This window comes from Terrapene carolina, unplaced genomic scaffold, assembly GCF_002925995.2.
Source record: "Terrapene carolina triunguis isolate 2854851 unplaced genomic scaffold, T_m_triunguis-2.0 Scaffold706, whole genome shotgun sequence".
NCBI lineage: Eukaryota > Metazoa > Chordata > Testudines > Emydidae > Terrapene > Terrapene triunguis.
In genome coordinates this window covers 7,287,144-7,300,927 of record NW_020665057.1, presented here as the reverse complement: position 1 = coordinate 7,300,927, position 13,784 = coordinate 7,287,144, and the positions used below count along the sequence as shown (strand labels likewise).

The 13,784-nt window shown below is 43.8% G+C and overlaps 1 protein-coding gene across 1 annotated transcript in view; it reads right to left on the bottom strand.

Moving 5' to 3' along the window:
* Positions 1–10,001: 10,001 nt before the first annotated feature.
* ALPK1 (alpha kinase 1) overlaps positions 10,002–13,784 on the bottom strand; it is a 74,469-nt gene continuing 70,686 nt past the window's right edge. The window contains exons 13-14 of the mRNA XM_029913508.1: positions 11,461–11,647; positions 10,002–10,676 (exon numbers count right to left, since the gene is read on the bottom strand). Coding sequence (XP_029769368.1) covers positions 10,477–10,676; positions 11,461–11,647 — 387 coding nt within the window. The 3' untranslated portion in view covers positions 10,002–10,476. The remainder of the gene's footprint in view (positions 10,677–11,460; positions 11,648–13,784) is intronic.

Below are 13,784 nucleotides of genomic sequence, written 5' to 3'. Positions count from 1 at the left end.
AACTTGATCCTGATCTATTCAAATAGTAAACTATTACCCGCCCTGAGCTGGCTCAGCTGTGCCGGCTGGTGCATTAAGGGGGAGCCGAGGCTCTGGCCTCTCCCCTCCCCTCTCATTCTCTGACCACCTGCTTTGGATGGGTAGGTAGCCGGCACGGTGGGTGTGTGCAGCAATAAATATACCTAAAAAAAGCATGTATTTTTCTTGGCTACTATTTGATTTGTCTCCAGGTGAAATAAAGGTGCCAGATTCTGGCCTGACGCACCTGTTGTGCAATGCTATTGAGGCCAGTGGGGGGGGGTTATGGGATATACAGTAAATCAGGAAAGAATTACCCCTGCAGTTGCCACGTTAAAATATTCTACTCCCTGATCCATATGCAGATATTGATACTTATTGCTGCTCTCACTGCCCTCTGCATGCCAATCTCCCCGCAATGTCAAAAGAAGCTCAATCACTGACTGTATCCACCACCATATAGATCTAAGAGCCAGACTTAGTCCTTATGGAGGTGATAGAGAAGCAGCTGATGTCCTGCTCATCCATTCAGTAAGGATTAATCCCAGGCTATGCTATCCCTTGCTTTGAATAATCAGTGACCAGAGACACAATCTAACTAAGGAATTAGAAGGCAAACCAGATTAAAATAAAATCCATTCCACTCTAGTGCAGCTGTGGTCATTCTGGAGGGATGACGTTCTTTGTAGAAACAAAAGAGTGAGTGGAAGTGATGGGAAACCTCAGCAGAAACATTATTTTTCTGCTCTTGGTAGCATCTCCTGTGAATATTCAGTGTCTGCTCCTGCTGCCATTGGATTCAAAGGGAGCACTGCTATTGTCTTTAAGGAGAGCAAGTTTCTTTTTGAGCCCTCTCTCCCACCTCCCTCTATTCCTGTGAATGAGAAACTGATCATAAAGGCACCCATATGAGACTTATCCAGATAAAGTCAATTGAATGGGTAGCTAAGACCAGACAGTCAGTGAGCAATAACTGCGCTGTGCTGAGGCCAGAGCATGCTCCATGAGGCTCTGCAATTCCGGAGGGGATAAGGATTTGCATCCTCCGTACTGCACTGTGGCCAGTTCAGCAAATCCATTATAAACATCCAGTGTAATCCCGGTTTTCTGTGAAGGAGCAGGCCTTCACACTGTTGGAGTGAGTCACGTGGCAGGGGGATTGGATGGAGAGGCTGCACAGTGGGCATTGTTCTAGGCAGGCTTGTCTGGAGATGCTCTTCTTCAGACAGGCAGCAGTTGCCGCTGAGTGCCTCTACAGTGCACTGCTGCTGAGATCTAACTCACTTAGCCCCCCCTTCCCCTTGCAGATGGACTCCGTGATGATTGCATCATAACTGATTTAACTGAGGCAGTGTTTAATCCAAAGGGGAACACAGGTCCTCCAGCTACATCCTGCCCCCTCTTCTGTTAAATAATTAACACAGCTTTCCTTGTAACTGTCACCCCAGATTCCTGCTTGCTGAGAAACTGCAGCAATACACGCATTGATGTGTTTGCCATCCATGGGGAGAATGAAGGTTATTCAGAGGAGGAATGACAGTTACAGGCTGGTGGCATGCAGGCTCTGGAGTTAATGTCGCCACCTGGACCCTTTTAACCTCATCTGCAAACAACTTTCAGTGTTTCAGCAACATTACTCCAGTGATTTCAAACCAATCTGTCAGAGACACAAGGAGCCAATGAAAAAAAAAGCTTCTCTCCAGTAGAGTTTTTGGATATTATTTTTATGGCTGGGTAATATTACCACTCTAGCAGCCCCTGGGGGCTGTCTCAGAGGCTTGGGAACAGCCCTGCTGCTGCATTGTTCAAGGTGTCGGCCTCCTTGCAGGGGGGAGTTAAAGTACTGCCCACAAAGTACGGCTTCCAAGGGCTGGGGAGGCGATGAGGTGCAATCCTGCGCCGCACGCTCAGCAGCACTAAGCAGTGATCCTCCCTTTTAAGGACATGCCCATCTCCAGGCTTGACAAGCTTCACAGGTGCTTGCTGGGTTGACGCTCACTGTGCCCAGGGGAGGTTTTTAACCCCTTCCTGACGGGAGTGGGGATTTGCCCCACTACAAGAAGTAAGATCTGAGGAGTCTCAGGGATCAGTGTCTAAATTTAGGTCTCTGGGTCAAAAAGTGTGTAAATTACCTAAAGGAGTGCACCATCTTGAATTCAAGAATACATATGGCTGCCACACAGCTGGAGAGGTCGCTCTGAATTCATTGTTGACACCAATGTGAAAGACTCTGAGTGATGTCTCAGACCAAGAGAGTAGAGGGCAAACATTTATCTAAAGCTACTAAGGCAATTTTATTCAATAATGAATCATTAGAAGAGAAAGATTCTGGGCTCTGCAGAGCTCTTTTTACACAGGAAATGTCCCACAGTACTCTGCAATTATGTTAAATGCTGGTAGTACAGTGGAAGTGTCCATTGCCTCCACTACCTTCTTGTGGATAGTTCCATGGAATCTGCTGCATTTTGGTACATCCTAATTGGCCAGGCTATTCGATTTGCCCCATACATTTTATAAAAGGCACCAGGGGATCCCCGGTCTCCACCTGGATACTCAGAGACAGAAGTAGAAGGGACCACATCTCCTTGGAAGGACAGAAAGATCTCTGCAAATTGTCCAGCACACCCACCACAAACTCCTGGCAGCACCAGAGTGCAAGCACTGAGTATAAACCCGAGCCCTTGTCTGTTACTTGAACCAACAACATGCAGGCCGAGAAGAGAGAATATTTTCTTCTCCCCCTACTCAGACCTAATTTCCTTATGAATAAAATTACAATATTCTATAGAGACCAAAACTAAGGCCACAGAACAGCTTTTGTAGAATGATCATGCTAACACTTATATAGCGCTCTAGATCTTCAAAGTGCAATATAAACATTAACTAACTAAGCCCACAGCACCCTTTGACAGAGGTAATTTATCATTCCATTAATAGATAAGAAAATAATTGAGACTCAGTTAGGTTAAGTGATTTTCCCAAGGTCACATAAGTCAATAGCAAAATTGGGATTTTTGGTCACTAGGTCCAAACTGAAATCTGTAACCTAGAAATGAAAAGCTCTATATCCAGCACCCACCCATGAGTCATCCAAGCCCCTGTTTAGGACCTGTTAATTCTATAAATAAATAAAATGGATAGTTGCAGTTCCCTTTGATTCAAGTTGCTGCCCTGCCATTCTGAACCTGATTTTACACTGTTATATCTCGATTGATTTACCTGGAGTTACTTCTGATTTACATTGGTGTGAGATCAGAATCAAGCCCTAGGCCATAGTGGCTTTGGCCAGTGAAGCCTTGCAAGGAGAGCTCCCAATAAAGGAAAATCCACCTGGAGGAGGTTTCAGTAGCACAAGGCACCCATAACCTCCACACTGGTGGGGCGGGGGAAGGAGCCCTGCAGCTGGCCAATGCAGCCTCAGAAATGGACAGCATTACGCTGTTGAGTAGGCCTGGCCAGGGCACCCAGGATTCAGCACATAAGCAGGCAGCCTCCACCAGGAGGGCCCCTTTGGAGGCCTGGTCACAGGTTATAATGTCCCTGCCCAGGGGTGAATCCTCCTGGGTTTAGGTGGTGCAGTTTGTACCCCTTTGTGTTAACAGCAGTGACTTGATTTCCAATGGGGTATTTGTTATTCGTAACTAGTCACTGGACTACATTACAAGGGAAACAGCAAAACTGACCAGGCACAAAGTGCTGTGCTATGCCCAAAGGAACCCAACTAACACAACTTGAGCAGCACTTGGCAATCCAGGTGACTTGCCATTGTTTAGGCTGCCAGTAACCCTTGTAGCTTGTCTGGCAGGCGGTCATTGCCACTAGCTACAGAGTGACACACTAGCTGCTTCTCATTAAAGGGCTGTAGTAACTGAGATGCTTATCCGTGACTCCTATAATCCTGAGCTCCCTGACTCAGAAGTCTTGCACCAAAATAAATAACAGAGACAGACCATTACAATGTGTCCTTATTTCAAACAACTACTGCCAGGGAGATGTGCTGAAAGAGCAGGCTGCTGAGGCCATCTTTCTTAAAGCTAGCTCACAGATAGCTGAGTCAGTCTGGTTTGTTACTGCTAACTCAAAGGCAGCTATAAGCGAGAAACCCATTCAGGGTTAACCAGGGCAAAGAGAGAGCCCATTTTCGAACACCCAGGGAACCACAGGAAGAAAACTACCAAACTTTGGTTTTGACCTCACCCACCAGATGCTTGTTGAAAATGGATATAAAATGTTAGATCATCTCCTTGCGGGCCAGGTTCGGATTCCTTCCTCACAGCACGTAGCATCTCAGTATTCTACTCCTCAAAGCGACAACACTGAAGTAATTGGGGCTACACATGGAGCGATGGACTATCCAGTGTTAATAATGGGATCAGACTCCGGCCTTGTGTGGTTTAGGTTACACAGCATCTCAGAAAAGACTGGGGACCCAGTTAAAGGGCCTGATCCAAAGCCTATTGGAGTCAACAGAGAGACACACATGAAAATACAACCTTCTGTAATGATGTGATGTGAATTCCATCTTTTATAGTGCACTGGGAAAACTCAGCAAAATGGTGTCATGCACATTTATTTTCCTAATGATTTATGACAAACACTGGCATATGTGGGCCTTTTTACGGTGAAAAGATACAGGTATAATAAGGGTCTGTAATTTGTTAGAATAAAGAGATACTGCCAACTTGCTTAAGACTTAAAATTTAGATTTTTGTTAAGAAAAAAGCTTTTTATAAATCTCATAAATAGAAAAAAATCATTTTGTAAAAATTTAAATGAAAAGATTTATTTGTTTTTGGTTTCTCTGTAACAGCCCCTCGGAGCAGAAAAGTGGGTAAATGGTTACGGTGAAATTCCTTGCTCCATCACGGCTTCCTCCAGAAGTCCTTGGGAGAATCACTGCAGACAATTACCCACAGGGATAATTATACTTGCCCACATCACAGGGGCATTTTGAGGATAAACACACTGTTTAAAAGACTGTCAGGCGCCCAGATACTAATCTAATGGGGGCCATATAATTATGTGAGATGGATAGATTGTGAAAGAAAACAATACCGTTGTTCTAATACATGACAACCAAAAGTGAAACTGACTAAAAATAGTGAAAATGATCAGTTAAATTTCACTGTCTACCAAAGTGAAATCAAAAAGTAAAACAAACAATATAAACAGTAAATTAGCTATTTAAAACGCTGTCAGGTTTAATTATTAAAAGTGTTATTACTGCTGATAGTTACTAAGCACGGCAGTGTTAGTTGCTTATAATTTATTAGGACCCTTCAACCAATCTGAGAAAATTAAAAAAACACCTCATAGAGTTCTGTAAAAAGGCTTTAACGTAACATTTTTGCAGCCTATTAATTCCTGAAACCTTACTATCTTTTTTCCCTTCAAATTCTATAGATGTCTTTTCCAGAAGCACTAACCCATGTGCACACAACTTTTGTCACTAGGTTAAATCCAGCATTTTACTGTTGCAGACAATCCTCTTCTTTATTGGCTGTGGTACAAGATAACGGACTTAATCTTCCCAGTAACACGTGAGTCTTCATGTATAATTTTAATCTGCGAAACATTGGAGCTGAGTGTACTGTCACATGCCGATTTTACTTTTCTATGAGAAAGTGACTCCCGGGCTCAATGATGGATTGTTTGCTCTTTTTTAACAACAGGCAAGACGGTGAATGCCCTGGGGTGACAGACAGTGTGCAGTGGGAATGAGAGCAAATCTGATGGCCCAGTTCAAGTTCACCTGACAAAGCTGGAGCAGTCTGCAGGCAGCATTCTAGAAAGGATTATTCACACTAGCATTATATTTTTGAATGCATTTTTCCCCTGCGCAGCTGCACAGCTCCCCAACACTGAAGGTTTATGCACCATAATAAAGAGATTTAATTTTTTTCTCTTGCTTCCCACTCCTTACAACTAGTTTCCCCTGCTCTGTGCAATTATAGGGCATCTGTATACCCAAACAACTCAGTACAAACATCACCTCGAAAACAAGAGCAGAACTAAACAACAGTAACAAAAAGTCTGAACTCTCTGCTGGCTGGAGAAACAAAAGCTGATGGTTTTGTTAAGTCTAACGTGGTACTGGGGGTCCGATATTTTTATGGACCTTTAGTATCCAGTTTCCTTCCCCCTCAAGATGAGGGGGGAAAAAACCCCTAAACAATATCAACCAGATGCCTTTCTGGGACAGGATATTGGAACTTTAAGACATATTTTGGCTTGCAAAAAATTGTATTTTAGCTAAAGGAAGTCTTGAACTATTTAGCAGGAAAATCAAACACCTTTTATTCACATGGTTACAAAACATAAAGGGGGCACACTCTTTGCAAAGTCAGAGGTGTTTTATTTTTAGCTGGTGGGGCAGCTCCCTGAGAAGCAACAAATGTTGCCCCCCATCCAAGAGGTTGTTCCATATGGGTGGACCCCCCCAAACCTGCACAGAGCCCCACTGAAGTTGATGAGGTGCTACATGGAGACAGGGTCGAACTTCATGGAACTATATGCAGGATCAAGGCCTTTAGCTGGTTCATAGATAATACTACTTAGCATTTACTAGACATTGCAATGGCATCTTCAAAGCGCTATACGAACAGTAACAAATTAATCCTCACCAAACCTGTGTGGTAGGTATTCTCCTCATTATGCAGATGGGGAAACAGAGCCACGGAGAGGTTAATTGACTTGAGTAAGGCCATACAGCAAATCAGTGGAAGAACCAGGAATAAAACTCGAGAGTGTCTGAATCCTGCATTGCAACCACGAGACCATACAGTTCACAGAAGAGTTGGGACAATGATCTGAATGCATCTGAAACTAGTTTGTCTGGCTACTTCACAGACAGAGGCTTTCAGCGCTTTCTACGAGGTCAATCACATCACCAGCAAAGGAGCACTAAGGGTGAGTCTTCATAGCACAGTTAGCTCAAGTTATGATCTGAGTGTTAATACTAAATCAATTCCTGCCCACCCCAAAAAATCTCTAGCTAAATTGTGCTTTAAACTCAAGCCAGGTAATATCTACACCACAGCTTGGGGGATGCGATACCTAGCATGGGTAGACAGACTCATGTTAGCTCAGCTTGAGCTACCATGCTAAAAATGAGGTACAGGCGGTGGCTCGGACTAACTACCTGAGCTCAGACCCTGGGGTGGGGGGTTGGACTCTGCCAGCTAGGCCGTGCTGTAATATCCACACTGCTATTTTTAGCATACTGGCCCAAGCAGAGCTAGTCTGAGTCTGGCTGCCTGGGCTGGAAATCACCTCCCAGGTGCAGTGGAGACTACCCTTAAGAGGGGTGCGTTGAGGCTGGAGTGATGCTGCCGCTAGATACACAGTGGGGAATGTAACAGCTCGAGTTACAACTCATCAGTCTGTGCTGCTAATCCGACCACTCTGTGCAACTCCAGTGTTGTTCTGAAGGCTAGCTGGAGTGCAGTAACTTGAGTGTACTAACTCGAGCTATCTGTTGCAGTGAAGACAAGCCCGACAAGAAATCGAATGCAGATAAAGCCTGACATTCTCTGCCCCTTGAATACATCCCCAATGAGCTTCTGAGAAGGGAATGACATAACTGCATTTGCTACTTTCCAATTCTCCAGGTGGTAGCTCACTAAAGTCCAAGAAGGTCACATCCATGAATTACAAGCTTTGGTCTAAAAAAAAACAACAAAAGATTGTTTCATAAAAAGTAAAAAGCGGCAGCTGCCTCTACCCAGGGTAAGCACTATTGAAGCCTGCGGACAGCACGCATACCACAGGACATTCAAAGACCGCGGAGTGTTAAAAATCAGGGGTTCTTGGAGTATATTATAGAACCATGAACAATAACAAAAGTGCAGATAAAAATGAATGAAATAAAGAGGAAATGTTCAAAGCAGCAGCTGCATGTACATGCAATACTAAAACGTCCCCAGCACAGCCAGCAAACATGTAAAAGCTCCAAGAAACGTCTTTGGGGTGTGGGTTGAATTAAATTGAGTATTCTCAGGGGGAAGAACAGCAGGGTAAGTGACACTGGCTGTTGAGGGGGTTAGTGTGAAATTACATCTCCTGAACCCCAGAATATCACCAGATATTTCTGCTTCAGTCGCATAATTTATGTTGACAGAAGAAATCCCAAAATGCTAAGGCATCAAGCCCATTCTGTGGGGAATTACAGTTTTATATTATGGTCTGTGAGCCAGGGTCACAAAATCAGGGACATGAAACTATCGTCAGTCAATAACAGAGCTCCCACTGATGATAATGATTGTACAAAGGGTGAACTAGAATATGACCATGTCATAATTAAACTTTCAGAGGCCAAGACAACTCTTTGGAGTCAATGCAAATTTTTCCATTGGCATTAATGGGAGATGGATCAAACACGTAGCTAGTAAAATTGCTAGTGCATTCAGCATCAGTCAGTGGGAAAATTCTGCGGGATACTTTTAGGACTGTCCCTATGTCTGCCATTTGTTTATTTAATCATTTGTATGTGCAATTACCTAATGTGCATGCATGACTGCATGTTATATGTGCAAATTATGTGTGCAATTGCAAGACTAAATTATCCACCAATCTGCTTTTTCCAGCATCATTACACTTCAGAGTTAACATCATACTGCTCTGAATTTGGACAGTTCACAACTTTCTTAGAGTTGGTGTTTCAGGTTTATCTAGGCTAGTGCACAGGGTCACTGTACATTGGAAAGTTTATTTTCACAACCACGAGGAGCAGAATCTTAATTTTTATATGATATTCTTATATTCTGCAGAAATCCTAATATATCATGGGCTGGATAGATACATTAAGCATATAGGGAGTTTTGCATTTTCATTCTTTATAGAGTTAAATCAAGAGACATGTTAGAAATGAAAGCAGAAGAAAAAGGGAAGTTAGAGCTGTAGACAAGGGAGAAAAGATATCCTTTCAGGGTGGATTTGAAAACAGCTAGGAGTTAAGTAGAGATGTTCAGGAAGGCACTTCCAGATGACATGAGCTACAGATGACAGGCGCTTACACCATCAGTGACAAGAGAGTGCAAAGTGTCAGAGAAGTTAGTGCTAGATGAGCACATAGGTATAGAATGTGACTTTAGGCACTGCCCTGAAAATTGTGTAAGCTGCAGTCCCCAGGAGACATTGTGACCGTGTGGCTATGTCCACACTATGAGCTAGGGGGTGACTCCCAGCTCACATATGCATATGTGTGCTAGCTCTCATCTGAGTTAGGACACTAAAAACAGTAGTGTAGCCGCAAGGCTTTCAACAAAGATAAATTCAACATTTCAACAAAATTCAACAAAGACAAATGTAAGGTGCTACACTTAGGGAAGAAAAAACAAATGCACAAATACAGAATGGGGGATAACTAGCTTGACAGCAGCACTGCTGAAGGATCTGGGAGTTGAGGTGGATCACAACCTTAACATGAGTCAACAATGAAATGCTGTTGCCAAAAAGGCAGATGCAATTTTGAGCTACATGAACAGAGGCATAGCATGCAAGTCACGGGAGGTGACAGTACCACTCTACTCAGTGCTGGTTACGCCTCAGCTGGAGTCCTGTGTCCAGTTAAAGGCAAATAGCTCCCTTCACTTCAGTGGGACTACTCGTGTGAATAAGGGTTGCAAGACCGGCCTCTAGATTTGTGGAGCCACAGTTCCATTAGAGGCAGTTTTGTTTCGTTTTGTTTTTAAGAGAGAACTGTCAGTCCTGTTGGCACATTAACACAGATGTGAGCAAGTCCAGCCATCCTTCCTCCGGCAAGGCTTCCTTCGGCATCAACAGCAGTTTTGCCTGTATAAGGGCTGCAAGGTTTGCTCTGTGGCTTGCACCGTTAAAACTGCCATTTTACAATGGAAGCAAGAAATTACACACTCAGGTCTGAGAGAAAGAAGCTACATCTTATCACTTTTTGTTTCAGTAACACAGCATGTAGACACTGAAAAAAGTCTCTGAAAATCATAAATACAAGTAAACCCAAATACCTGAAATAACTATACCAGATCCTGACTACACCCTCTTCCTTAGAATAGTATCTCCTAATAGCAGCTAGGGTTACACATCCCACTGTCCTTTCTCAGCCAAAACCCACATTGAAGTCAAGCCCTGAGTAAAGGTTGTACTATCTTGTCTCCTTCTGGTGCTGCGATTTCTAGATGAGACTGATCATTGTAAGGACAAAGTTCTAGTGTTAGCTCATAATTTTTCTGGCCCTTGTGGGTTTGTTACACCCTGTATGTTCCTTGAATATACTTTTATGTGGTTTTGTTAATTTCCACAAGCTGTATTCAGTAACACGGTGTTACCAACCTGGAACAATGACCCGGATCCTTCCACACTTAGGAATAGAAGTAATTTTACTTCTATGGCTCTGCTCTCACAAGCAGAGTTATTTATGTGTCTAAATGTGTGAGGGATCAGGTCCCACGTCAGCACCTGTCAGGCTGCCTTTGCACGAGGCTAGTGAGGTTCTGCTACCGAAGGCCTCGTTAAAGAAAGATGATGGCAGATTTCATTGCACTCCACGTGTTGATTATTGAAGAAATAATAGATTCCTTTCTCTCCAAAGTTGGTGGAGTGTGAAACATCTTTCCCATTAAGAGAATGAATTTGGGGGTCTGTGAGGTAGATGAGGCCTTTTCCATTACCAGTCACCCAACCTGTAGAATAAAGAATACAAAATGACATACAATAGTCCCTTCACTTCATTGTGTTCTCTAATTAAGCCCCACCCACCCCAAGTCTGATCAGTTTTACATAGGTGGAATTCTGCTGACGTCAGTGGAGTTACTCCTGATTTACCCCAGGGTAAGCGAGAGCAGAATAAGGCTGCACTGATATGCAGGTAAGAACACAATCACAAGATGACATTAGGTCCCAATAGTATCTTATTTTTGGCTTTACCCTGCTAAGGGAGGAGAGTACTTGAGTCAACAGCTTGCCAGGTCAGGTCCTCAGCTCTAACCAAGGAGAGCCTGTGAAGCTAAAGAGGGGGTGTATGCACGAAGGTAGCTTTCAGCCATTTGGGGGCTTGCCAATCACAGGGAAGGAGAAGGGTGGCATGGGAACTGCTACACTGCCTCGGTGTCACCTGAGGTGCCCCCTTTGCAGAGAAGCCCCTCAGGGGCCCATTTCTGTTAGCTTTAGTTTAACTTTCACATGGGTGGAGTGACACAAGGTTGCATCACACTAGGATCTGGCCCAGGAACATGATCACAGTTTCTCTCACATCAAGAAGAGAGGGAGGTTCTCCTTGAGCCGCCAGGTGTTATTTATTTCACATGCCAAAAATTATGGCCTGTTTTCTTACGCAATGTGAGTCTGAGTCCTCTCTATGCCTCCCCTTGCCTTAATGACATTGTAAATGGTTTTGTTCTTTGTACAGCACACACTGCTGGAAAATGGGAAGGACACACAACAAACAGAACCAGCCATCATACAAACCTTGCAAATCGACAACCACATCTTTGCCATGGGAAAACTCATATGAGAAATGGCCAAAGGCCAAGCCATACTCTGTGGCTTTGTACTCTGTCTTTACTACTTTTGTGTTATTAGATAGTTTCACAAATTCTCCCAGAATATAGGGCTCCACACTCACACATCCTTTTATAGATTTGCCTTCTAATATCTGAAAGAAAACAGAATGATAAAGGATTAAAATAATCCCAGTAGAGATGAGAAGTCCTATAGCTCAGTTATTTGAATTCTTATTTGCACTCTTACTTTTCCCCACCGCACTAACAGGAAACTGGATGTAAAGAGCCCCCACACTGTGCCACCCATTTGTTTGTTCCCACCACAACACATCTGGAAGCAGAGCTCACATCTAGCTAGAGAGAAGAAAGTGTCAGCTCTGGAAATATCAATTCAGCCTGGTGAGACCAGACACGGTGATCAACAAGTTCTATAGGTATCTTGCTTGTAAAGCAAATGAAAAATATATTGCAAGAAAGTCAGTATAAAAAGTGGGCTAAGGAGCTGAGAAGCAGCACCAATGACAGCATGCTTAGCAAAAGCAGTAAAGCAAAGCTCTTTGATCCAAAGTCATTTGCATATTGCATTATAGTGTATACGTGAACAACAGAGCAGTAACTTATATTGCACACATGCAGGGACAAAGAAATAGGACATCGATACTGTACACAATAGTCTACTGGGCTATTTGTATTTTATTTGCAGGAGTCTAATAGAATGTAGTTAAATGTATAAACTAGATCTATAAAAGATAGAGGGAAAGATGTTGGCTAATGCTCTGGCCAGTGCGCCACTCAGGTGATGCAAGGGGGCCAGAAAGCCACTGTCCCAGGGTAGCTGCAGATTTCCCTGGAATGGAGGATTCTCCACATGGCATGTAGCTAGCTATGTTGGCTCTACGCATCCCCTGCCATCCCCCTCGGTATGGATGGTGTGTTGGGGGCAAGTCTGGATGTGCTGCAATCTGATGATCCCCATCCGTTCCTTGGGTGCCATTACAAAGCAATGCAGATTAGTGTAACCCTCAGGCTGCACTGAATGGGGACTGGCTGGACCCAAGGATCTGGCCCATATTATTTTAACCGTTATTTCCTGCAACATCGTTACTATTAATAATTATTATTATTAAGCATTTTTTAATGATCAAATGAAAAAACAAGTTCCTGCCCCAAGGAATTGACAATCTAAGGGCCACACACTGCTGGCCTGGCTCATCTGAGTAGCAAGGGCACTGGAACCTTTGTAGAAGTGGGTGGGCCAAGGCCAAAGTGGCAGAGGAATTAAAATGCTACTTAAATATCCTGCAGAGTACAACTGTAACATAAATAACCAGAATACAAAATGTAGCCACATTATAATATTTAAGGTTTAATTATAGTACAAACAAACAGACAACTTTAGTTCTAAACATGGGGACTCCATTTTCCCCCACAGCGCATGTTTCTTTTGTTAAAAAGTGGGGGGAAATAAGTGGGAGGGCCATGGCTCCCTGTCTCCCCCCCCCCCCCCGCCCCCCGTTCTGGCACCAGTGCTGAGAAGTCCCACTTAAATCAATGGGCCAATTTAAGTGAATAAACTGAGCAGAATTGTACCCTAATTCTGGTATTTCCGAGAGCACCATTATAACTATAGGCTACATTTTAAAGAAGCACGCTAAAGGTGCAGCTACTAAAATAGCATGTGCACCTGCAGGCAAATACGAGCCCACATATTTCTGTGCACAAACTGGTTAGGTGCTAACACAAGTTGGGCAACTATACCTGCCAGCTGGTTAACTGAGCCCTTCCCTGCCCAAGGTACACACGTAAAGGTATGGGTTTGGTGAGCCTGGCAGGACGTACATACTTTTACAGGTGCAGCCATTGCACCCTCTGGTGAGAATCTGTGCTTGTATGTTAGATGTTTTTTCATCTTTAAATAATCAAACTTCTTTACCAGATAATGGCATTTGCCTCTTAGGGGATCTCTATCCAGCATTTCGGAGTGAGAACGAGCGAGCCTCCCTGGGTCGACAGATTTGCTCTAGCAAGACCAAGCTGGATATGAGTCAGCAGTGTGCCCTTGTTGCCAAGAAGGCCAATGGCATATTGGGCTGCATTAGTAGGAGCATTGCCAGCAGATCAAGGGAAATGATTATTCCCCGCTATTCGACACTGGTGAGGCCACACCTGGAGTACTGTGTCCAGTTTTGGTCCCCCCACTACAGAAGGGATGTGGACAAATTGGAGAGAGTCCAGCAGAGGGCAACAAAAATGATTATGGGGCTGGGGTACATGACTTATGAGGAGAGG